General features: G+C 49.5%; 1 protein-coding gene and 1 long non-coding RNA gene across 3 annotated transcripts in view; both read left to right on the plus strand.

The window, feature by feature from the left end:
- Window positions 1-1,921: 1,921 nt before the first annotated feature.
- On the plus strand, window positions 1,922-9,186 carry OSR1 (odd-skipped related transcription factor 1). The gene is made up of 3 exons (XM_042930286.1): window positions 1,922-2,204; window positions 6,681-7,380; window positions 8,159-9,186. Exons 2-3 carry the CDS (start codon window positions 6,713-6,715, stop codon window positions 8,292-8,294), a joined length of 804 nt encoding a protein of 267 aa, XP_042786220.1. The 5' UTR covers window positions 1,922-2,204; window positions 6,681-6,712; the 3' UTR covers window positions 8,295-9,186.
- A 3,454-nt stretch (window positions 9,187-12,640) lies between these two features.
- Window positions 12,641-24,975, plus strand: part of LOC122216589 — a 100,457-nt gene continuing 88,122 nt past the window's right edge. For both annotated transcript variants that reach the window (XR_006200981.1, XR_006200980.1), the window contains exons 1-2: window positions 12,641-13,645; window positions 22,794-22,951. This is a non-coding gene — a long non-coding RNA (uncharacterized LOC122216589). The remainder of the gene's footprint in view (window positions 13,646-22,793; window positions 22,952-24,975) is intronic.

Raw genomic sequence — 24,975 nt, forward strand, 5'->3', positions numbered from 1 at the left:
AAAGACTCTCCATGAGCTCTTTAGGGATCCTACTATCTAGAGATTTCTACAAGTCCTTGAAGCATGTTAGCCAAGGGCCCTGATTCATAAGAAATAGGGAAGTGGAAAGAGGGAGGAAACATAGTCATGCTGTGTGGAGTTCTAAGCAGGAGATGGGGTTGCACACCCCAGGAGGCTCCATCCCACCTGAATGTCCTTTTCTGAGAGGACATTTCCTAAGCAATCTGGACAGCCAGAGGGCCAAGTGTGGAGACCTCTCTTGGATTCTTTCATTGCTGCTAATGGAGGTTCTTGAGTTTTGTCTCCTAGGAGAGCCCGAGACTAGCACAAGGAAATTCCTTGACCCAGGTAGGAGCAAGCACAATCCAGGAATACCCTGCTGGACTCTCCTTCCAGGCCTTCCCCTGCTCTTGGTATTGCTGCCTTGGAATCTCAGGGAAGGGAGTGATCTCAGCTCCTTTCTTCTCCCAAGGATCCTCTCCCTGGCCAGAATATCACCCCATGCTGGCAGCTGCTAAGATTCCAACTGCAAACTTACGTGGGTCCCTTACTCCAGCACTAATCTGTGGCAGGGGATGAGTGCAATCCCTTGGGGCAAAAACTGCACCTCCCCCCCCCTTCTTCTTCCCCACCCAAGTCAAAGTTACCTAGGGGCTGGAGGCCAGGTTCTGTCCTAAAGCCCTGTGGATAAGACAAGGGTCTTCTTCAACTATGTCTTTTGGGGGGACATTTCCACTATCATTTCCCTGGGTCAGGGATTGACACCCTAAAAAGCAATAAGATCTTCAGAGGAAAGCTGGACTTGGCAGCATTCCCTTCCCAGAGACACAGTACCGATATGCTAGAGACCCACTGAGTCCAGGATCCAGCTCCCAGGGCTGGGTGAGTCACTCAGCAGCGACCTTGGTGCAAACACTGGGAGTGCAGTGGTGTCAGTCTGGACCCACCCAGGTCCTGGGAAACCATTGCCTCCTCCTGAACCCAGGGCCCAGTGTTCCAGAGAGGTGGCAGGGAGAGGTCAGGGCTGGGGTCAGCTGGAGGGCAGCTCCCGGAGCCCATTAGTCAGTAAGGTAGGGATGCTGCCTTAAGGCGGAAGGAGTGAAGGCAGAATTTTTCGAAGCCAGAATCCTGACCCCTTGTAGGTCCCAAATGCCACCTGAACCAGTTCCTTTAGCTTAGAGGTCCTGGAGCTGACGATCTTTGCAGCTTGCTCTCCAAACTCCCCAAACCAATGAGTACCTGATTGGAGGGGTAGACTGTAAGTAAGAGTGGAATCCCAGAGGGTTTGGGACTCCAATAACTTTCTTGCCCTCCACCTCTGATCTCTCCACCGAACTCCACAAGCCAGAGTCTGGGGTCAGCCATAGGCATTCAGGTCTGGTTTACTGCCCTGGCGATGAGCGCTCTTGGACGTCCAGAAGCTGTTGGATACCCAGGGCCAGCCGCCTCTGGGAAAGGATTCTGGAAGAAAGGGCGGCTCTGCCAGGGTCCGAAGGGCACTGGAGTCCAAGCCTCGGCGCAGGTATCCCGGGCGACCTCCCACCACCCCTGCACAGGCTTGTGTCCCAGGTGAGCAGGAATAGGACCGCGAAGAGTGCAGTTTCAGCCTGCTCTCCTCTGCTTGAGGTTGTTTCCTTTAGCACTCCAGGGATGCCACCGTGAGCCTAACAATGCAAAAGGGGTCGCACAGGACCGAAAAGCAGGGGACGCAGGTCCGGGGAGGCCGTGGCAAAGCGACGCAGCTGCCAAAGCCGGCTGCCCGGGTCAGCAAAACTTTGTCTCTCAGTGCGCAGGCGCAGGGCAGGGTTGGGGGACAGGCAAGGGAGGGGAGGAATCCTGAAGCAAGGGGAGGCGGGAGGGAGAAGGAGGGAGGGAGGGAGGAGGGTGGTGGATTAAAATAAGTAGGCGGCTCGGTGCTAAGGGATGAGTGAGTCGGAGCTCGGTCTCTCCCCAGCAAGTTCTCAGCCGCTCCCGGTTCAGACCCAACCAGGGAGCTGCGAGCGGGGCTCACTGTCCTCCGGGGGGCAGGGCTCCGGGCCAGTGGAGCGCTCCCGCGCGTCGGGCGCTCGGAGTCCCCGCAGCCGGAGAGGGGCCAGGACTCAAGAGCTCCGGGGGTGCCTGTGGAATCCAGCGCCTCTGGCTTCCCGGGTCCCCCGCAGCGGAGCCCCAGAGACTCCCTCAGCCCGGGACCGCCGCGGAACAAGGTAACTGCAGCCCTGGGCGCCCCTGCTCGGCGAGGGGAATGCGGGCAGCGCTCCCGGGTCCCCTGTCACAGCGCGGCGGGTGTCTTCTCTCTCTGTGTCCCAGAAGGAAGCTCCTCCTGCCAAACGGAGGCTGCAGGACCTTAGTGAAAGTGAGAGCAGCTGCAGCCCAGGGTGGTTGGGGGTGCTGGCTCAGGGACTTCCCGAGCGGGGTCTTTCGGCCTCTGACCTCCGGGGAAGGAGGGGGCGGGCCTCCAGCACTGGCCCTCGCGCTGCCAGGCTCCTAGGAATCCGCGGCGAGATGCCCGCGGACTTCGGGAGTCAGCCTGTGGGCCCCCCTCTAAGAAACCGAAGAAACTTCAGCGGGCAGAAACTTTCCCGAAACGCGCGCCTAGCGCAGTTTGACCTACTTTAGCTGACGAAGAAGGAAGAGAGAATGGATGGATGGCCACGGCCGCAGCCGACGGCGCCAGGGACAGGTGCATGCCCCAGCCGGGTCGCGCTTTTCGTGCAAGTTTGTTATTTTGCGTAGTTGCGCTCGGGTATCGGGCCGGCTGGACCCGGAGCGCAGGGCCGCGTGCCTGACCCCGCCTCGCACTTCTGCTCTGACTTCGGGGTGTTCTCAATAGGATGATTGCTCTGTGTAGTCAGGGCCTGGGGAGTTAACCTGCGACTGTCTCGGTTCAGGGAAGAGTGCAGGGGGTCGCGAGCACTCTTTCCCAATTGGAGACTCGCACGCCCAAGTAGCAGAAACGCTGTGGGTGCCGTGAATGTCTCCGGCTTGGGACTTATAAGGCGAGGATTCGTTTCCTCCCCCTGACTGTCCCCTAACTCAGCCTTCAGGAGAGAAGGGGGAAGCCCGAGGAGAGAGGGAAAGAGGTGAGGGGCTGCCTGCGGAACTACTTTCTTTCCGGACATGTCTAGGTTCAGAAGAACGAAAACCCACATCCAGTCCTTTTTCAACAGCTCGAGCAGTAGCGGGATGGGCTCTCAGAGGGTAAAGTAGCTGCGAGGGTTTCTTTGTTGCCACAATTTGGTAAATTTCAACCGGGCTGGCTTTTGGGAACAGAAACCACGTGCAAAGCAAGTTGGTCTCCCAGGCTCATGGCCTCCTAGAGAAGACAAGGGCTGACAGGGACAGGGGGGGACCAGTGGGTGGATGTTTTATCCGAGGCTCCTCGAAGTAATTGCGGTTTCATTAAGACTGGGGAACAGACCGCTAAGGACTCAGCGGGCGTTTAAATGCCGCGGGACGGCCGCCTAGCCGAAGGGTTCGTTCGCTCTCGTTCGTTGGGAGAATTCAACAGAAGTATCCGGTGGTGGTTAGTCCTCCCACCAGGGGCCTGGACGCCTGTCACCACGCGTGTTGGGGATTCGATGTCAAGGATGATTTTCTGGGGCTGCTGCTGGGCTCCTTCAGGCGAAAGCTCGTGGAGCTCGCTCCGTCCTCATTAATGCAAGCAGTTAACTCGCTCACGCTCAATTAGCCCCGAATAAACCACTTTAATAGACTCTGCACACTTCATTAATGCCCGGCATAGGGCTGGCTGCAGACCTGGAATTGGCGCTCGACCGCGCGAGGGAAGGAGCGCCTGCACTGCGCGGGGGACCCAGGATTGGAAGCGCGAATTGCTTTTGCTGCCTGTAGTCGGGATCTTTACCCGCACCTCCCAGATCTCGAGGCTCAAGCTCCTTGCCAAGCGGATGCCTGGCCCGGGGAGAGGTGTTTGCCCTCGCGTTTAAAAATCTAAAACGTTCACACAAGGGCCCCCCGGGTCAGGGCAACGGGACTCCGAGGGGCTGGGAGTTCGTTCATCCTCTCCGGCTGGAGAGGCGAGTGTGAGACTGTGTTTTTCTCTTAGTTGACCGCCTGAAACCGGATCGTGCATTTGGCCCATTCTTGGTACTAGTGTAAGGAGCCACGTTTCGAACGAATTTCGTCCCCGGGAAAGTCGTTGGCGAGAGCTTGGGGAGCCCTGGCCTCGGATTGCGGCAGAAAATAAGAAACTGGCCGTGATGCTGAAGAAAATAAATTGAGTGTTGGGGGACACAAGATCGGGCAGATAGCCCGGAAAGGTTGGCTCCCAAGAGCAGTGATGGCTGCAAAAGCCCCCTCCCCCTATGGAGCCCCAGGTCTTCTCGGCTCCTGAGGGTAGGCAGGGTAGGCGAGGAGAGGCCAGGTTAGTACCCGACGTTGGTGGGTTCCCCACCGGGGCACAGGCAGGGCTCGGGTCCTTTTGCAGTCCAGAGTCTCACCGTCACCGCCGCTCTCTTGGCCGGCGATAGGCCGAGCACCTAGAGAAGCAAGTGGGGGTGCTGGTGGCCCCGGCGGCCCCAGGGAGCCGGAAATAAGGATCTGATTTCCAGCGCCAGGAGGGGAAAAAGAAGTGACAGCAAATCAAAGAGCGCTCACCTCACCTAATCACCTAAGTCTGGGCCAACATTTTAAGTTGGCGAGAGCCCTCTTTCTCCCTCCTCTCTCCTTCCCAACCCTAATCCGCCCCTGCTTTCTCTCTGCCCCAATTCGTATTTTGCTTCGCGGGGTGTTAGCGCTCTAGGATGATCTCGGTGCTCTGGGATCACCGGACCACCAGTGATCAAGCCGCAGGGAAAACTGGTAGGGAGGCCCTCTGCTACTGAGGCGCGGGTCCTCAGGCGCCGGGCTGAATTAATTGCTGCCTTAACACTGCGTTTTTGCTGGGTTGCTAATGTAACCTGCAGTGGGAACATCTCTGCAGGCTTTCAGTGTTTTGCACCTTCCACCCCCTGCAGAACCTCTTTCTCCGCGGGCCTACTATTCAGCCAGTGACTTCTCTGACAGCTTCCAAGGGAAAGGGTTTCTGCATCGAGATTGTCCATACTCCTTCCTGAAAGGGCAGGGCTATCTCCCGTGAGAAGCTTTGCTGCAGTGAAATGCTGCCGAGTCCGACTGGGCCTTGTGGCCTTGGGCTGAGGGTAAGCCAGCCTAGGGGAACTGTCTGGGTGGTGTCCGCGTCCAGCAGTGGGAAGGAGCGGTACCGTGGCCTGCACAACCCAGGAAGGGGGGCTTACTGAAGGTTAGAGGAGCAATCTGAGGAAGAGAAGAGGGGAAATGGGGGTAAGGGAAAAGTGGGCAGCAGGGGATTGAGACAGGCAAAGAACCAAGCACCCTGTTCCCTCAGTGACTTCTCGAGTAGCCCTCAGCTCAGAGCTGAGAGAGTTCAGCACTTGAGCCTCACAAGCCACCCCCCCCCCCACCATGTACTTTCTACTTTTCCTTCTCCATGTTTTTGCCTCCACTGGACAGACTGACTTAAGAGTGTCTGGGAGGCTTGGAGATGAAAGGTCTCTCTGCAGAACCCAGACTTGTCCACGGAGGCTGGAGATCCTGACCAAGGAGGCCAGGAGATGCTAGACTGCTGGTCACTTCAGCTTCCTGGCCTTGCAGTTGGAGGGCACAGAAAGCATAGAAGCTGATTGTATTGGCCTCAATACTGTAGCCCATAGGCATACCCACCTGCCCAGGTGTCACTGCGCACAGAAATATCGGAGACCCAGAGACACTGCACCCTGTTTGATGGAGTAGGGAGGGAACCGAAGCCCCCTTGTATGTACCTGCAGATATTTGACTGAATTCGTAAATGAAGGCGGGTATCATCACCTTCAAAGGCAATTAATTCCCAGGGGCTCAGGTAAGAAGTCAGCCCAAAAGCAGCCGCAGAGGGTGGTGTCAAGAGGGCTCATTAATAGTGAGGCAGAGAAGCAAATTTGAGGTCAAAGTTGAGAGCTTTGAGGAGAAAGATGACATGGTTTCTAGAAGCCAGACTGAAGATCAGCTAAGTAGAGCTAAATGCAGAGGAGCTGGGAGATGTACAGATCTGTGTGTGTTTGTATGTGTGCTGTTTCCCTGGAGGCCCTGCGTGGGTTCCATGCAATCCCACGTGTGCGTGTGTGTGCGCGCGCACGCACATGTGAACATGTTCACGCCAGCATTTTGTTTAGCAGCACAACACTGATCATCTCAGTTTATCTTGCCACCTTGTTGTCATCTCTGCTTCAGAACATGTGAATCTGTGTTTATCTGTCATTGTGCATTTCTGTTTATCTGCACATGAACATGTAAATGTGCTTCCAAGTTCCTGTTCTCTTCACCGGAGAGTGAAATTCTGTGTTGACTCAGGCTTGCGTGGATGTAAATTTCCACACATCAGTCTCCCCCAGCTTCTGCCTCCACCGTAGGCCCTCATTTAAGTTGGTTGCATTGCATAGGATTTGTTTCCTGCTGGTTTCTGTAGCAAGTTGTGTGTCTCTGCCATGGCCATTTGGAGGGAGCCCTTGCATCAGAGAAGTTTCCATTTTCTCTCTGAGGGCAGTGGGTTCCCTCAGTGGGGTCTCAGACTCCCAGCGTCTGCCCTGGGGCACAGAGAGGGTGTGGCTGAGCTGGAATTCCTCTGAACTTCTCTTTTTCTCTCCCTTCTTTTCTCTTCTTTTTTTTTGCAGATTGCGATTGAGAACCCACTGCAGCTACCGCAATGGGCAGCAAAACCTTGCCAGCGCCAGTGCCCATTCATCCATCCCTGCAGCTCACCAACTACTCCTTCCTTCAGGCGGTGAATGGCCTGCCCACGGTGCCCTCGGACCACCTGCCTAATCTGTATGGTTTCAGCGCACTGCACGCTGTGCACCTGCACCAGTGGACGCTGGGCTACCCTGCCATGCACTTGCCACGCTCCTCGTTCTCCAAAGTCCCGGGCGCCGTGTCCAGCCTCGTGGACACACGCTTCCAACTGCCCGCCTTTCCCTGGTTTCCTCATGTAATCCAGCCTAAGCCTGAGATCACCGTTGGAGGCAGTGGCCCCTCTGTGCTCAAGACCAAGCCACGCTTTGATTTTGCCAACCTGGCCTTAGCTGCCACACAAGAAGATCCATCCAAGCTTGGCCGGGGGGAAGGTCCTGGCTCCCCCACTGGTGGGCTGGGTGCCCTCCTGGATGTAACCAAGCTGTCCCCCGAAAAGAAGCCCACGAGGGGACGCCTGCCTTCCAAGACCAAGAAGGAGTTCGTCTGCAAGTTCTGTGGCCGCCACTTCACTAAGTCCTACAACCTCCTTATCCATGAGCGGACGCACACCGATGAGCGGCCCTACACGTGTGACATCTGCCACAAAGCCTTCCGGAGGCAAGACCACCTACGGGACCACAGGTACGGCGTGTGACCCCCCTCCCCCAAAGCTGTCTGTCACTGTCCTCACCATCCTCCTCCCTAATGAGGTGGTTCTTGAGCCCCACTTCGGCTCTCCAGGCCTCCCAGTTTCTGGGAATTCTCTAACATCGCAAAGGAAGCCATACAAGGCTTAGGCATAGGTTCTTGGAGGATGGGTGGAGAGAGCTTGGGGAGAATAAGTCAGGTCTCCATGAGCATCAGACAGGCATGCCAGCCTTCTCATCCCTTCCTTCACCTGTGCATCTGCAAGTGCTGTTCAGTCCAAGTTTCTGCGGTGACGGGCAGGGGGACCCGTGACGCATGTGACCGCCCAGCACTTGAAATGTGCAACTAGTGTGACTGCGAAATTAACTTTTTAGTTTTACTTACTTTTCATGTTAATAACCACATGTGGCTAGTGGCTGCCCACTTGGACAGCACAGCTCCAGCAAATTGTCCTCCCTGCCCCTGGGTCCCCTCATTCACCTTTATTGTTAACCCAGACCTTATAAGGAGACAGTGCTTGCCCCTCCTGGGGAAGGCAGGGGTGGGCCTAGCTGGACCCATTGACGTATCAGATGGGTCAGATATTGCCTGCCAGTTTCCTTCACCTCCCTACTCTATTCACAAACTTAGAATTTTGCCCACTCCACGTTAGGTCCCCCCCCCCCCCACTCTCTTTTGAGGGCAAGAGCCTGGTTGCAGTGGGAGGGGATCTTAGATAACTGTTTATAACATTACATCATTTTGCAAAGATTAATTCTGTTTTTGCTTCCAGATACATTCACTCCAAAGAGAAGCCTTTCAAGTGTCAAGAGTGTGGGAAAGGATTCTGCCAGTCCAGGACTCTCGCTGTCCACAAGACGCTACACTCACAGGTGAAGGAGCTCAAAACCTCCAAGATCAAATGCTAAAAGAGCCTCCAGGTCACCAGGACCCTGGGTTACGATACCCCCTCCTCCAGAGGGACCAGAAGCCGAAGGCGACTCTGGCGGGCAGCGGGAGGGGCTCCCGGGACCTTCCCCTATCCCAGACTTGTCCCTTGGGTCCCGGGCGCACGCGGAACTCGAGAGCCCCGCCCGGAGCCGTGACCCCAGCCGCCAGGGCGGCTCCCCCAGGACGCGGCTAAAGTCTTGGCCAAAAGGCGGTACTCACGTGGCGGAAGGGAAACTGCATTTAAAAAAAGAACGAAAGCTCCGCGGAGCCGCAGCGGCGCCTCTCCCAGAAGTATTACTTTTTCTATTGTTATTTTATACGTTTACTTTATTATTTTTTTCTTTGACCATATAAGCTTGTAACTCTGCCTGCGGAGAGAGAGGGGAGAGGGAAGGAAGTTCTGTGCGTTTGCAGAGTCCACCCCCTCCTCCCGTCCCCATCCCCACCCCGGGAGCCTGCAAAAGTGTAATCCGTGTATCTGCTTCTGCCGCCGGGCCCTGGGACCGCGGGGCCAAGGAGCGCCCCCTCCCTGCTCCGCAGCCGGTCGGCCGTGGGCCCTCGGACTCGGATGGCGGGGCGGGGGCCTTGAGCCCTGCGGCTGCAGCGGGCCCGGCCTCCGGCTCCCCTGTTCCGCCGTCCCGTCACCACGAGAGAGCAGCCGGCTAGGAGCAGGGCATTGTATTGCGATTGGCACTTTATGCTGACCATCGGTAACGGACATTTATCACTGGAGTTTTTTAAAATATGAAATAAACGGTTATTTTACAGGCATTGCAGGATGGGTATTCTCCCTCCCAAACAGGACACTGGGAGGCTTCTTTCCTTCAGAGGAGCAGGATTCCCTGCCCGCTCCAACCTGTCCCGCTTCCGGAAACCCGGCCTTCTTGGAGTGATAGGGTTGAGATGGGTGGAGAAGCCTCCTCTCTCCCTGTGTTGGTCTACCCCGGCCCCATGTTTATTTTCGTACTTTACTCCTCCACTTCGGTCTTTAGGGTCTCATTGTCCCCACCCCTCACCTCCACGGGGCTGGTAGTTTACAAGGAAACCCAGCCTGCAGCCACTACTTCGGCCTTAAAAAAAATCACAACGTCTCCGGGTGCCAGGGTCGCTTAAGATCCACTAAGGGAACAGAATGTCACCCACCTCTCCAACCAAAGGCTTTCCTACTGGCCTCCAGCATCTGCTTTGGTGGTGGTGGTGGTGGTGGTGGTGGTGGTGGTGGTGGTGGTGGTGGGGTGCCTTCACGTATAGCCTCAGGACCAGTACTGTCCCCAGGGCCCCAATACCCCGTTGCAAATGCACAATCATCGCTGCTTCCCCAAAGCCCCAAACCTACAACCCTCCCTCCGTTAGGATCCCCCCGACACAATTCTCTGGCTGGGTCTCATCCCCTGCCCGGAGTACGGCTCCACGCCCAAAGATTCCCTACAGTTTTTAAAGCCTCGTCAGGAATGGCGGGGGCGGGCGCCCTGGGAGGCCCGGGAAGTTTAGGAGGGGAAATCTGAGTCCTCCCTCCACAAGTTGAACCTTCCCCGGGGCGTCTAGTTTTCCCACAATTAGAGGCCAGGCCGCCGGGGGTTCTCCTTCTTGGGGCGGGGCGGGGCTCCCCCTGCTCCAGTGTCCTGACCGCAGGGCGGCGCAGGCGGTAGCGCCCGAGGCCTTTCCCAAGCCGAGCGCTCGGCCTCTCGGGCTTCTGAGCCTGGAGCTCAGCGGCCGCGAAGAACGATGGGCCGAGCTTCCCTGCAACGGGGACCCAAAGTCCCAGCCTCCGGCAGAGCCCTGCGGCCTGAAAAAGGAAGCCCAGGCCATAAGAGTTAAAACGCTCTAGACTTTCACTGAACCATCGTCACCTCCTCTGGGCATACCCGCCCCCGCCCCCGCCCCCCTTGCGGGCTTGAACTCCGCGGTTCCGGGGCCCAACGTGTCCCGGTGGCCTTGGCTGGGCCTGCGCTGAGAGCTCTGCCCTCCGCGTTCGGAGCCACGCTGCCCCCTGCTGGACAGGCCTGGAGGGGCGGATCAGGACTGGGGCACCTCAGTGCGTCCTGCTGAGGACTCGGCAGAACTTTCTGCCGCAGCCCCTGTCCACCACCCCTGTGGATATCTGGTCTTGCGGTCAAAAACTTCTTGATCGGTTCCACGGCCCACTGCGAATGAGGACCGTGGGCTGCCTGGTCTTGACCGGACTGAGGGATCTCCACTAGTCCGGCAAGATCACAGCCCTTCTTCTGCAGCTTCATAAGGATGCGACCCAGGACAGGCCAGAATCTGGATCCCAGAGAACTGTGATCTCTGGGCGCAGAGAGGGAGAGAGAGTTAATCAGTGGGTTTTGGACTTGGCTTTAGCCCAGCCAGTGCAGTCGGTAGTATGGTCTGCACTTGGCCATGGCTTACGTGAGGGTCCATGGCAGGCCCACATCGTTTCTGTCATTAGCCCCAGGAGGTCGGGAGACGTGGTTGTTCCAAGACGACAGTGCCTGAGTACATACACCTGTCACAGAGAGCTTTGAGCACCCCTGAGGATCTGACGGAGCGCCTCGTTCAGTTCCTCTGCTCTTTCTGGGGTCCCATCTTTCCGGAGGATTTACTACTGCTGCGCCCCGCTCCGCCCCGCCCAACGCACTCCACCCCAATTTAGCCACCTCCCACTCCTCCAGAACAACAAGAGCTTCTGCAGTTAGCCCCTCCCCAAAGACCTCCTGAAAGCTGTGAAATGGGGGAGGTTCGCAGGCGAGTTTTTCCATTCTGGCCCGTGCCACCTCTGGTAACCTGAATCCCCGTCCTTCCATCCTAGACCCTGCAACTGACTTTCGATAATATCAAGTGTAGAAGAATGGATTCCCAGCACAGGGTTTATAGAGGGGGGCTGGGAGTGGGGCAGGGTACTGCCCAAAGACCTTCACCACTCACAATGCCATTGCCTTGCCTTGCTCTACCATGGTTCTATCATCCTGATGGACCCAGAAGCCACTTCTCAGCATAGCTCGCTGTCTATACTGTGACAGTGATTGTTCATACGCTATGTAGTAACAGCACAGCAAATGGAAGGGCAAGTGGGAGGGCAATCTGGGGATTCTGGCCACAAGACATCACACAGGCCACCTTTCCTAGCAACGTGGTTGGGGGACAGTTTCCAGCTCCTACTCTGTGGGACGCAAGAAAAGGCAATGAGAATGCCGGAAATGCTTGGGTGGGTTTTATTGCCTACCCACTCTGCAAAGGGGACACTCCCCCATTCCCGCTACACGCCTAGAAGATCCCATCCTTATCCGACCCCAGTCTTCAGACATTAAGCTTTTGTGGTCTCAGGTGCCCAGCTTTCGGGAGTGAAGGAGGCGAGAGGAGAGTTCAGCGGGAGTCCTTCCCTAAGCTGCTAGGCCATCTGTTTCTCTGAGGGGCAAGGGAGCGGGGCTACTCGGCTGGATCTCTTTGCTGAACAGGTAGAAGGCGCGAGAAACCCTTAAGGCAGCCTGGAGCTTCCAGGTGCTCTGGGAGGAGATCGGCACACCGTGGAGAAAGAAAAGCTCGCAGGGGTTTCTTCCCAAGAAGAGGTTCAGGTTCCACCCCCTTCTTCTGAAATGTAGCCAGGGGTCTGGGGCGTACAATGGGCCGTTTTTTCCTCAGACCTCTTGGCCGCGGGAGTCAGAGCTAGCATAGGGTTGTGGGGGAAAGAGATGCGGTGGGCTGGTCTAGGGCTCCTAGATACAACCTCAGTTCCAAGAATGTGGGACCTGTGATAACATACCCCACCCCTGGAATCTTGGTGTCTCGAGAGCTGGCTCAAAGGAATCCCATCCCACCTTCCAAGGCACTAAGGCGCTGTAACGTCACATTTGCCTCTGGCAAGATACGCCCGGGCTCCGCCAGGTCTACCTATCTCATTTATGCAGTGTTATGACGTCACATGTGGGCTGTGATACTACGGCTCCCACATTTTTCGGCCCCGCCCTGCAAACCCTTCCAGAAACGCGCCGAGAATTCGTTCATCTCCATCAACAGGATCCACAGACCCCAAGAGTTGGTCTGGGGTCCAACGCCCCGCAGCGTCCCCCTCTGGAATCTGGTGGCTTCGGATAAACCTCTCCGCTGGTAGCTTTCCAGTGCACCAGCTGCTGCGAGATATCCGCCCCGCCCACGTTACCCGGTCCTACCCCCCGCCTCCATCACTGCGCACGCTCTGCGCGCAGGCGCAGAGTGAACTCATCCCGCGGAACATTAGGCGCTGGAGCTCACGGTCCCGCGGCTGTGGCGGGCGGTGGCGGGCGGTGGCGGGCGGTGGCGGGCGGTGGCGGGCGGTGGCGGGCGGTGGCGGGCGGTCGCTGCCGACTTCCGTGTCCCGCTTTCAGGCTTAACGAACGTGGGGTACTACTGGCATAGCGGGCGCTTCCCGCTATGGGCGTTTGTGAGCACTAGAGATGCTGAAGCCGAAGAGGGCAGCTCTGGGTTCATGCGAGCTGGAGGCCCTTGGAGTCCCTGTGGCACCCCGAATCCAGCACTGCCATGGTCCGACGGAGGTCCCTGGGATTGGAGCCGGCAGGGGTGGTGCGGCCAGGCCCTGCACTAGATCCGGTGTGGCCTTAGTCCTTTCAAGCTGGGTCTTTGAGACAGAGGTCTTGGCTTCCAGACCAGCGGAGCTCTTGGAGGCACAGACTTGGCCACCCACCCTACCCATTCCGCCTGGCTTTCTAGAGGGCCACTTCAAGAGCCAGACTGATGGCTGGGTCCAGTTTGCTCATGTTTCAGATGAAAAAATTCACTATGGACTGAGATAGGAGGAAGGGGGCAAACCTCATGTCAGTGGCAGAGGAAGAATTAGAAGCTGTGTTTCCTTTGAGGCAAGGGGCCTGAAGACCCAGTCGTTAACTTTTCCTGCCACTTACAAGCTTTGGCCAAGTCCCTGAATTTCTCTGAGCCTGGCCTTTCTTCCTTTAATGGGGATAATACTCTTCCCACCTACCTCATTCAGTTGGTGTAGAGGTCAAAGTCATACATCTTTTCTCAATCATTTATTCACTACTCAAACCAAAACCGGGCCCTAATGTGTTGCAGAACAACTTTGGCATTTATGAAGCACCATGCAAAGCATTCGAAATGATTCCCTCAGCATCCTGAAGCTCCCAAGCTGCCTTATTCCTAAGAGAATCTTCCCATCCTCACTTTCTCATCACCCAAAGATTCTGAAAAGGGATGGAGGAAGGATATCACCTGGACTGGTGGTCATGAAACTTCTAGAAAACTTGGATGAAGCCTTCTTTAAACTGCATGGAGATGGATAAATCAGTTCACAGATTATTGTTGTATTTGGTTGAGAGAGGAAGGTGGGTGACAAAATGTAAGTGCCCTACCTACCATTCCTTTGTGGCATATACGTAGGAAGAAAGAGACAACTTGAGGCAGACTGAGGTGTGGGGCAGGGCAGGGGGCTGTATATATGGTAGGTGTGACTGAATAGGTGGGAGGGGGTCTCTGACTTTACAAACACACCCAACTACAATATTCTTTGGATTTTTGCTTTCTCTGATAGTTATACAATGCTATTACATGGACATATCTTCAAGAATGTTCCTTTTACCCAGTCATCTGAGCCCTGGCCCTCTGCTACCAACCACTCTTGGCCATTTTTCTTAGCCAGTGCTAGTTCTAGCCCCAGCTATCAGAAAACAGAAGGGCTCAGAAAACTGGGATGGATGGGTGAATGGACTAGGTTTTGTTTCTTATTTCTAAACATGGAGATGGCTCTTAGCAGTTCAGCCATCTCTGGGGAGGTATAGGCATAATTTATTTTCAATGTTTGGTTTGATTGGACTCTTGCTCGTGGGATAAGATAAGGAGTTTTGTCATAACAAGGCAGGGATGGGTTGCTTTTTGTCACTGGTAGGAGTGGGTAACACTGGAGACTGTAGGTAGATGGAACTTTACAGGGGCCATGGAAGAAAGCTACAGGAGATGGGGCAGGAATGTCTAGATTCTTCACTTCTCAAAGAACCAGAGAGGGAAAACAAGCCTCCAGAGAATTTAGGCCTTGCTTTAAATAATGAGATTTACTTGGGGGGTTGGTTCACTTCTTATTAACCCGTGTCAAGAGCTGAACATTTTGTGCAGAATTCAGAATATTCTTAATATCTCAAAGCTTATATAACTAAGAACCAGAGCAGGTGTGGTGCTACGGCTGTCCAGAACAGTCTCTATTATGGTGTTGTTATCAGGAAGACCAGCCAAGGCTGAACTATTTGAGCAGACCCATTCTAAGGTGGGTGGCATGGCTCAAAGAGTTCTTGTTAACTGTTACATAGATCTGGGCACCATAGATGTAGCTTCTAAATCTTTTATCTTCTATATTCCTTTTTATTTTCCAGTTTCTTTGTCTATTAATTCCTAACTTGGGTACTTTAGTGTGTTAAAAACTCCCACCACAATGGTAGAATGTTGTTGTTTTTTTTTTTTAGTGTATGTATATATATATATATATATATATATATATATATATATATATATATATATACCATATTCAGATTTGTCTCTCCTTGACAATTAGCAGGACCCATGGGAGCCGCCTCAGTGTGGCTGTGGGGACCGTGGCATTGGCTGGGACCACTACGGGAAAAGTGGGAGGCATTGCTAGGGCTTCTCCAGGCAGGAAGCCAGGCAAGGTTTTGTCCCTGGCAAATGATGTTTTATTTTAATTATCATAAGTATGTATTTAACTGGGCTGGGGAGTATAGGGAGTGCTTGAGGAGGGTGCTGGGCTTTGATATGTTTCCTCAGCTTTCTCTCCCCCCATATATTAATTTAAACACTTCAGGCCTATGGCACAATAGAAATTTATAGGGAACACTCAATTATCCACCACCTAAATTCCACAGTTAACATTTTACTATGCTTTATCACATATCCTTCCACTCCGCCCCTCCAACTTTTTTAAAATGAAAATTTTATAAACATACAGAATAATTGTAAGAATGGACAGAGAACACTTTCATACTTTCTTTATAGAGTCAACAGCTGATAATGTTTTATTATATTTCTCTCTTGCTGTCTTTCTCCCTGAACCATTTGCAAGTTAGTTTCAGACTTCATTATATGTTAACCTTAAATAATTCAGCACACATATTTTAGGAATAAGGGCGTTAACTCTTTTACCATAACATTATTATCAATAATAATTTTGCCTGGTGTCATCAAATGTCCCATCTACATTATAGTTTCCCCAAATTTTCCCACCTTTTGATTTTTTTAAGGTTATTTAATTATTTTGAAAGAGAGTGAGAGCAGGGGAGGGGCAGAGAAAGAGGGGGACTGAGAGAATCCCAAGCAGGCTCTGTGCTGTCAGCACAGATACTGACTCGGGACTTGATCCCATGAACTGTGAGATCAAATCCTGAGCCAAAATTAAGAGTCAGTCTCTTAACCTCCTTAGCGACCCAGGCACCCCCCATTTTTTGAATTTTTAAAAATCAAAATCCAAAGTTTTTCACATTGCGTTTATGTCTTGTCCTCTTTTAACCTAGAACAGTTCTGGGTTTTTGTGTTTTTTTTCAATTTTTTAAAAAAAAATTTTATTTTTAGGTTTATTTATTTTTAGAGAGAGAGAGAGAGCGCACATGAGAGAGGAGAGGCAGAGAGAGAGAGGGAGAGAGAGAATCCCAAGCAGGCTCTGCACTGTCAGCACAGAGCCCAATGTGGGCCTTGAACCCACAAACTGTGAGATCATGACCTGAGCTGAAATCAAGACTTGGATGCTTAACTGACTGATCCACCCAGGCACTCTGAGTTCTGTTTTTTTTTTTTATTTAACTTCTTAATTTGAATTACTTATAGATTTATAGGAAATTGCAATGATAGTACAGAGAAGGTCCATGTGTCCTTCACCATTTTCTTCCACAGTTACACCTTGCATGATGGTAATACAATATCATAACCAGAAAATTGATATTGGTACAATGTTTGCATTTAGTTTGATGCTATTTTCCCACAAAAATAGGAATAGGTAGATTCTTGTAACTACCACCATAATGAAGATACAGAACTGTATAATTACCACATTGATACCTACTGATATCAATGTTTTAGCAGTTTGAGTGAAACCTTAACTCCTCTTGTGGACTGAATGTAACCCCCCAAAATCCCTGTGGTGAAATCCTAATCCCCAATGTGATGGTATTAGGAAATGGGGCTTTGGGGAGGTAATTAATTAGGTCTTGAAGGTGGAGCTATCATGAATGGTATTAGTGTCCTTATAAGAAGCGTCTTGAGGAAACTTGCTTCCTCTCTCTCTGCTTCACACCATGTGGGGACACAGCAAGAAGCTGGCCATCTATAAACCAGAAAGATGACCTTCACCAGACACTAGATCTGTTGGCACCTTGGTCTTGGACTCACAGAGAAAGAAATGCCTGTCCTTTAAGTCAGTGAGTCTGTGGTGTTCTGTTATAGCAGCTTGAACTAAGATACCAGCTTGTAAGCCCCTTTGTCCTCCTCCCTGTGTATGACATGATAGTCATAAATATTGCCTTTACATGCATTGAGATCCAAGTTAGACAATGCATTACTTTTTGCTTTGACCATCAAACAATTTAGACAACTCAAGAGGGAAAGTCTGTTGTATTTAGCTGTGTCTGTGCTTTTTCAATTTTTTTTTCTTCTTATATTTTTGGTTTCCATCTTTTACCATTTCTTTTCTTTTTGGAGAACTTTTTTAGCCATTATTTTAAGGTAGGTCTGGTGGTGAAAAATTCTATTAATTTTCCTTCATCTGAGAATGTCTTTATTTCTCCTTCATTTCTGAAGGATAATTTCACCAGGTACAGAATTCTGGGTTAACAGTCCTTTCTTTTCAGCACTTGAAAAATGTGCTGCTTCCTTCTGGCTTTCATGGTTTCTGATGAGAAATCTGTTGTCATTTGAATTGTTTTTCCTTTGCATGTAAGGTGTCATTTCTCTCTTGCTGCTTCCAAGGTACTTTCTATGTCTTAAAGTTTTTTAGTTTTTTTAAAGTTTTTAATTTTCAGAAATTGATTATGATGGTTCTTGGCATGGATTTCTTTGGGTTTATCCATTTTGGGGTTTTCTCAGATTTTTAATTCTATAGGTTTGTATCTTTTTCCATGTTTGAAAAGGTTTTCAGCCATTATTTCTTTTCCATATTTGAAAAATGTTGAGCTGTAACTTCTCCAAATACTTTTTTCATCTCTACTCTTTTTCTCTATTTCGTAGACTGCAATGACAGATGTTATAGTTCCCCAGGTTTTTGAGGTTCTCTTCACATTTTTCACTCTGTTTTCTGTCTGTTGGTGAATTTGGGTCAATTCTACTGTTCTGTCTTCCAGTTCAGTGATTCTTTCCTGGGTCCCCTCCATTCTGATATTGAGGGTTTAAAAAATTCCAATGATTTTTTTTTTTAATTCTAAAATTTACATATGGGTTTTTTAAAGTTTATTTTTGAGAGAGAGAGAGAGTGAGAGAGAAAGAGAGAGGGAAATGAGAATGAACCAGTGGGGTGGGGGGCAGAGAGAGGGAGAGAGAGAATCCTAAGCAGGCTCCTTGCTGTCAGTGCAAAGCCCCACAAGGGCTCAGTCTCATAAACCGTGATATCATGACCTGAGCCAAAATCAAGAGTTGGATTCTTAACCCACTGAGCCACCCATAAAATTTACAAATGGTTTTTAAAAATATATATTCTGTTTCTTTCCTGAGACTTTTTAAGTTGTTGCAAGGGTTCGTAACTGCTCATTGAAGTATTTTTATGATGGCTGCTTTAAAATTCTCGTTGATAATTTCAACATCTGTGTGATCTTGATGTTGATGTGTGTTGATTATCTTTTCTCTTTCAGGTTGAGATTTTCCTGGTTCTTGGTCTGACATGTAATTTCTGATCATACCCTTGAAATTTTTGGTATTATGTTGTGAAACTCTTATTGAAATCTGTTTTGGTAAGTTTCCTCTGACTTGCCATACTGGTAGGGAAGGGGTGTCACTTTGTTACTACCATGTGGGGATGAATGTCCAGGACACCCACTTGGCCTCTCTTACCACCTTAGGAGGAGGGGGTGCCGTATTGCAACTTGGTAGAGGTGAGATTTCAGGCTCCCCACTGGCATTTACGCCAGGAGGGGAGAGGTCCTTTTTGTTGTTCCCACATAGCTTCTTCTGGGGGTACACAGAAAGCTTTTTACATCTGGGTGGTGGTGCAAGTTTGGCTGCCCACTCAGTCTTCTCAGACACACCTGGATGGGATGTGGAGGAGCTTCCCTTTGCACGCAGGCAGACAGAAGTCCAGACTTCTCACCCAGTCTTTCCTGACTGGTAATCTGTGGCCTTCTGAATATCTTGTTGCAAAAGTGAACTGGTATTAGCCTTATGGAACTGTCCACCACGTGACAAATTTCTGCACAAATTCCCATTTCCTGGGATCATTTCATGTATTGTTCCAAGGTGATCCGATCCAGGGTTGCCACTCTAATATATTGTGGTGTTTTTAATTTTGTAATACAAAACTCTCACTTTAGGTTTTGACATAACATGCTCTGGGGTGGTATTTTGTTGTAAAGTTACAAAACTTTTGTCTACTCTCAAATGTTGGTATGTAGGGTCCCTGTGGATACAAAAAAAAAAAAAGAACAATCAATATTTTTAGATTAGCTATAACCTCTTGAATTTTGGCTCAGTAAAATTGAGTCTGTTGTTATTTTGTTTATGAAAACAAAAAAAAATCTAATGTATCTAGTGGCTGGGAGCATGGATTTCTTTTTTGCCCTACTCTCATGTCTGGTTTTCACGTTGTAATTTTTAATATAAATATGTCCATAGAATTGTAAGCTTTGTTAAATTTTTGACAATGGAATTTCAAGAATCTGTCCAAATTTTCTAAAATATTAGATTAGTTTCCTTCATTGTCAGAATATTTCCTAACAGGATAGGATTTTTTCCCTTCTCTTCTATAATTGTGCCTTACAGACTTCTTAGTGTTGAGTTGGTCAGGGAGAGGAATAATAATTATTATTATTTTTAAATGTTTATTTATTTTGAGAGAGAGAGAGAGAGAGGAAGAACAAGCAGGGGAGGGGCAGAGAGAGAGAGAGAGAGAGAGAGAGAGAGAGAGAGAGAGAATCCCAAGAATTTGTGCTGACAGAGCAGAACCTGATTCAGGGCTTGATCTCACAAACCTTGAGATTATGACCTGAGCCAAAATCCAGAGTCGGATGCTTAATGGACTGAGCCACCCAGGTACCCCAGGGAGAGAAATAATTATTTTCTTTATTTTTTTTTAACTTTTACTTATTATCGAGAGACAGAGAGACACAGCATGAGCATGGGAGGGGCAGAGAGAGGTGGAGACACAAAATCTGAAGCAGGCTCCAGGCTCTGAGCTGTCAGCACAGAGCCCGACATGGGGCTCGAACTCAAAAACTGCAAGATAATGACCTGAGCCAAGGTTGGATGCTTAACTGACTGAGCCACCCAAGCACCCTGAGAAATAATTATTAAAGCAAAACCTTCTCTTCAGTTAATATTACTTATTAAGACCTGTAACTAGTTCCTGAGCACAGGCTAAGTGTGGACATCATGCAAACTGAGGGAAATATGTGTTGTTACAGCATAATGTTTACTTCAGTAAGTCAGGGCAACTTAAATAGATAACCCAGATGAAAGGAACTGGGAAGCAGGAAATGTGTGTCTCAGCACACATTTTATTGCTGAACTTTGTTGGGTCGCCTTAGTCAAATCCTGTAACCTCTGAGGGCCTCAATTTCCTTACCTGTCAATGAGGATAAAAGTACTTATCTTTTCTGACTTGTACAGTTTTGGTTAGAGAAAATTTACATTTGTGCCATAAATATAGATAACATTGCTAAAGACTATCTACTTCTTTCTACTGAGCCTTAAAAAAAGTACCTGTACCTCCCAGCTTTTCAGTTTCTTTTGGTGTTTCAAAAATGTCTTTGAGCAAAGAGAATTTAAACAGTGCTTGGGGGGAAAAGTGCTTGGGATAACTATAAAAATGTTTACAGACTTCATTGACAGGGTTGACTATGTCCCATGTTTGCTATGAGTGAGAAATCAAATTTATTTTTCTCTCCTGGATACTCTGATTCTTCTTTAGTTGCCAGACAGCTAGTTATGTCGCCCATGCAGATTCAGGTAGAAGCTTTGCATATGGGTTACAGAACTGTGTAGCAGACATATACAGATCAAAATAGCTGTAATTAGAAAATCAGCTTCACGTTTATGAAATATGAAGAAGCATGTGGATATTCTGACTTGCCCCAGAAGCACAATAAAAGTAAACCAACTGCCCTCGAAAGCAAGAACAATTACAAAAACACACATTTTGAAAAAAATGAACACAAAGATTTGAATAATAAATAGTTATCTCTAGAGAAACAAGGAAAACTCACTTCAAATTTCAGAGTGAAGTGTTCATAGTAGTTAGACCACACCAAGCATACTGCTGTGTTAAAATGGGAATCTCTGCATAAGGCCCATCTGTAGGAGACCAGCAGCCCACAGGATCTCTCCTATCTTTGGACAGGTTTTCAGATGTGGCAAGAAACTAAAAAAGAATCCCTGTAAATTTTATCTACTCTTTGTAATCTTCAGAATCTGAAATTAGGGAGTGAGCCAAAGCTAGGTATTACATGAACTTTATCTGTGGATATTAAGGTCACTTTACAACTGGCTGCAAAGCACATTTTTGGCAGAAAAAAGGTAAAGCAATGTTTAGAGTTTTCTTTGTGTGTGTTTACTATTGGCTTATTTCCCTGTCATATAAATCACTCTGAGCTGTACAGTAGGCATGGGCCAGAAGGGCATGGAGCATGAGTAGGGATCTGTTAGTGCAGCCTGACGAGGCCAGGTGAAATCCATTCTGACTTTTCCAGCTTGTTGGTTTCATTGTTTTTACAATGGGTGATTGTCTTCAGCCTGCTTGGCTGGCTCCAGGTCCTTTGAGGTTCCCAGAAAATCCCCATGTATATGCAGCCAGAAAGTTGGGGGCACAGTGGGCTTAATGTTTGGAGTGATCCTTGGTGCACACTTCCCCTGTCTGGCCTGGGGGGCATGCCTCTAAGTGATGAACAGAAATTGCCTTAATTGAACGTACTTTTGTTGGCAGGATGATTTCAGAGACATCTATGAGAGTCTACCTCCCTTTGAAAACAAACCTTGGACTGCTCCCCAGGGGTCTGGAATCCCTCATTTTCTCATGAGATCCCTTCCTTCCTCCTTCGTTAGTGAGAGCTGATATTTAGATGCAGACCTAGGAGATATTCTAGGAGAAAATATTTTATAGAGCTACCATTTATTGAGCCCTTACCATATGCAAAACACTGTTCTGAGAGATTGACATCCACAGATACTATTCTCATATTTTCAGATGAGGAGATGGAGGCCAAAAGAATACATTTGCACAAGGTAACAGAGTATGTCATAGAACATAATCAATTCCAGGTTCTTCAGACTCCAAAATTCATGCACTCACAAGACCCTTTACTGCTTCCCTGTATACAGCTGAGATTCACTGAGATCTCCAAAATTCTGATTGCCCTGCCCAGAAGGACAAAGAGTGCTAGGCTTTAACCTCTCTGGGAATGGAGAGAGTAGGGAAGAGGGGTGGGCTGAGAAAGCTCTGGGCCTCCCAGGGGGGTGCTGCGCACAGGCCAAGGAATGAGGAAGGCCTGGGTCCCAGCCTCCACCTCCAGGTACAAGGAAGAAGCCTGGCTCCTGCTCCATAGAGCGACCTGCCAAGGGTCTCATTTAGGATGGAGCCCCTTCTGGGAGAAAGAGGAGCAGGAGCGGTGGCTGAACTTTGCCTGCATGAGAGCTATTGTGCTTATTTTCCATCAGGAGAGGGTGTGGCTTGTTGGAGACGGTAGGGCGGTGTGTGTGGTGTTCCTCTGCATTTCTGTTCATTTCACTGCAAGTTTGTGAGCCTGAATAATGTTGGAACATCTATGCTGGGCGTGTCAAGGACTGATGGCAGAGTGGAGGGTGAGGCCTCAGTGGGGGATTTCTGGTCACTGTCCTGATGGGACTTGGTGAAGACTTTCAGCTAACCTTCAGAGGTCTATCTCACAGTAGAAGCACCAATGATCAGTGTGGCTTAAATACAGCTGGAGAAGAGGCACCTGGGTGGCTCAGTTGGTTAAGCGTCCAACTTCAACTCAGGTCACGATCTCACGGTTTGTGAGTTGCAGCCCCGCATCCAGGTCTGTGCTAACAGCTCAGAGCCTGGAGCCCGCTTCGGATTCTGTGTCTCCCTCTCCCTTTTCCCCTCTCCAGATCACTCTCAGTCTTTCTCTCTTAAAAGTAAACATTAAAGAAAATTAAAAAAAAAATACAGCTGGAGAAGGTGGTGAGCGTACCTTGCCTCCACAGTCTGGTCTGGCAGTCTCTCCCAGGTGCTTGTATGGAACCTCACTCTTGTACAGAAACCTCACTCATAGCACTTCTAACACTGGGTCACTATTGGTCATCTCTTCTAGATGGTAGGCTCCTTGAGGCCCCCAGCCGGTTCTGCTTGTCTCAGTACTCTCTATGCCTTTTGCGGCTCCTGAGCCCGAGGACATATTCCCAGATGAGCGGGAAGCTGAAGAGCCTTGGCCTGATTACAGGAGTGAGGAACACTTCATGACAAAAGGAGGTAACTAAGTTAACTGTTTCTGGGAAAAGTCTCCTTCTCATCATTTGAGAACCAAGTGTGTAAACTGAGGTAGAAAGAACTGTCCACTTCCAGAGTGATGGGGGCTGGCTGGAAGGGACTTTTGCAGAAGAAGGAATAGGAACTTTGCTCTGGACAAATCCTATGTTACTTTTTCAAAGAATAATCTGCTAGTGTGAAGACTGTGCCTTTTATTTCTATTTTGCCTTGTATTTAAATGAAACATTTAAAATGGAATCCCTGAAAATTTAGAAGGCAAATAAAATGATCCTGCTAATTTAATGAAGCCCAAGCTGTAAATGTAGGTTTTATGGAGTGTCAACCACTCACTGAGGAACCTGGTAACCAGAGGGGAAGGAGGGGGCAGAGCTGTGTTCCGACTCATCCCGAGAGGCTGGAACTTTTACTAGTTTTCTAGAGCACACAGGGTCTCTGCAGAGGAGGGGGCTCTGCTATTAAGGAATGATCCAGAAACCTGTGAATTTTTCCTTCCAATTGCCTTGTTTCTTTCTCCATGATGAGGCTGGAGGATGGCGTGACTGTCAGAAAACACTCATTCCCTTGGGTTGGTGAACGTCTCCCTCTGGTACTCTGTGCCAAGAGGTCTGTATTGAAGATGAGTCTGATTGCCTTTGTGGTATGCGGCCTATCTACAAAGCTAGTCAGAGTGCAGCGGAGGGAGGGCCAGTCTGTCCTCCTGGGCGTCCTTTCTGTAATCCGCTTGTCACAGCCACCTCCAAAGGCTGCTCGCCCTGACAGAGGGGATGTGATGGGCAGCCTGTCAAATAGATTGTGAGTGCATTAGCAGGATTAGCAGAGAAGGCTAATGTTGCAGCATTCCCCAAGTTCATTCACAGCATCTGCGACTGCGGAGGCACAGGCTTCAGAATTAATGTCACATTGGGGACTGTCCCTGAAGCGGTCAGAGACAACAGTCTCATTGTGTTTGCCTGTGTTCGTGTATTACTATTTCACAACAGAGCTTAATTTCAAATATTAGTATAAAGATACTATAAAGATTCTTTCTTCCATCTTATTGATAAACTAGCTGAAATACTTTAGTAGCCTCTCAAAACCAGAAGCTTTGTTCTTGGCAGTTGTTGAAGTATTGCTGATTTTATTTCTGCTTGTTAAAATAATATACCCTCATTTAGGAAAAATTGGATCAGAAAAATAGAAGGGAAAAATTTAAAATACTTAGTTCTTTCACCAGATATAACCTCTCATGCCATTTTGATGCATTTTTATGCAGTGTTTTTTGGTTTGTTTGCTTTTTAAGTTTATTAATTTTAAGAGAGAGAGAGAGAGAGATCACAGGAGGGGCAGAGAGAGAGGGAGAGAGAATCCCAAGTAGGCTCTGTACTGTCAGCACAGAGCCCAACATGGGGCTCAATCTCACTAACCAGGAGATCATGACCTGAATCGATATCAAGAGTTGGACACTTAACCGACTGAGCCACCCAGGCATCCCCCTTCTATACCTATCAATTAAAATTGTGCTTATATTGTATATTTAGTTTTGATTCCTTTATTTTATATTAAAAATTTTTTTAACTGTTTATTTAATTTTGAGAGAGAGAGATAGAGCACAAGTTGGGGAGGGGCAGAGAGAGAGGGAGACGCAGAATCCGAAGCAGGCTCCAGGCTCTGAGCTGTCAGCATAGAGCCAATGCAGGGCTCGAACCCACAAATCATGAGATCATGACCTGAACTTAAGTCAGATGCTTACCAACTAAGCCACCCAGGTGCCCCTTGATTCCTTTAGAAAAAAATCCAAATACTATATCATAAACATTTGCCAGTTTTCTTGTACTTTTAGTGAAAATACCAATCAGATACTTGAAATACTTTGTGTGAATATATTTGCACTAGTTTTCTATTGATGTGTAACAAATTACCACAAACTCAGCAATTTAAAATAATACCCATGGGCATGTAGGTCAAGCATAAGACTCTTGATTTTGGCTCAGGTCATGATCCCACAGTTCGTGAGATCAAGTCCCAAG

The sequence above is a fragment of the Panthera leo genome, chromosome A3 (assembly GCF_018350215.1).
Source record: "Panthera leo isolate Ple1 chromosome A3, P.leo_Ple1_pat1.1, whole genome shotgun sequence".
NCBI lineage: Eukaryota > Metazoa > Chordata > Mammalia > Carnivora > Felidae > Panthera > Panthera leo.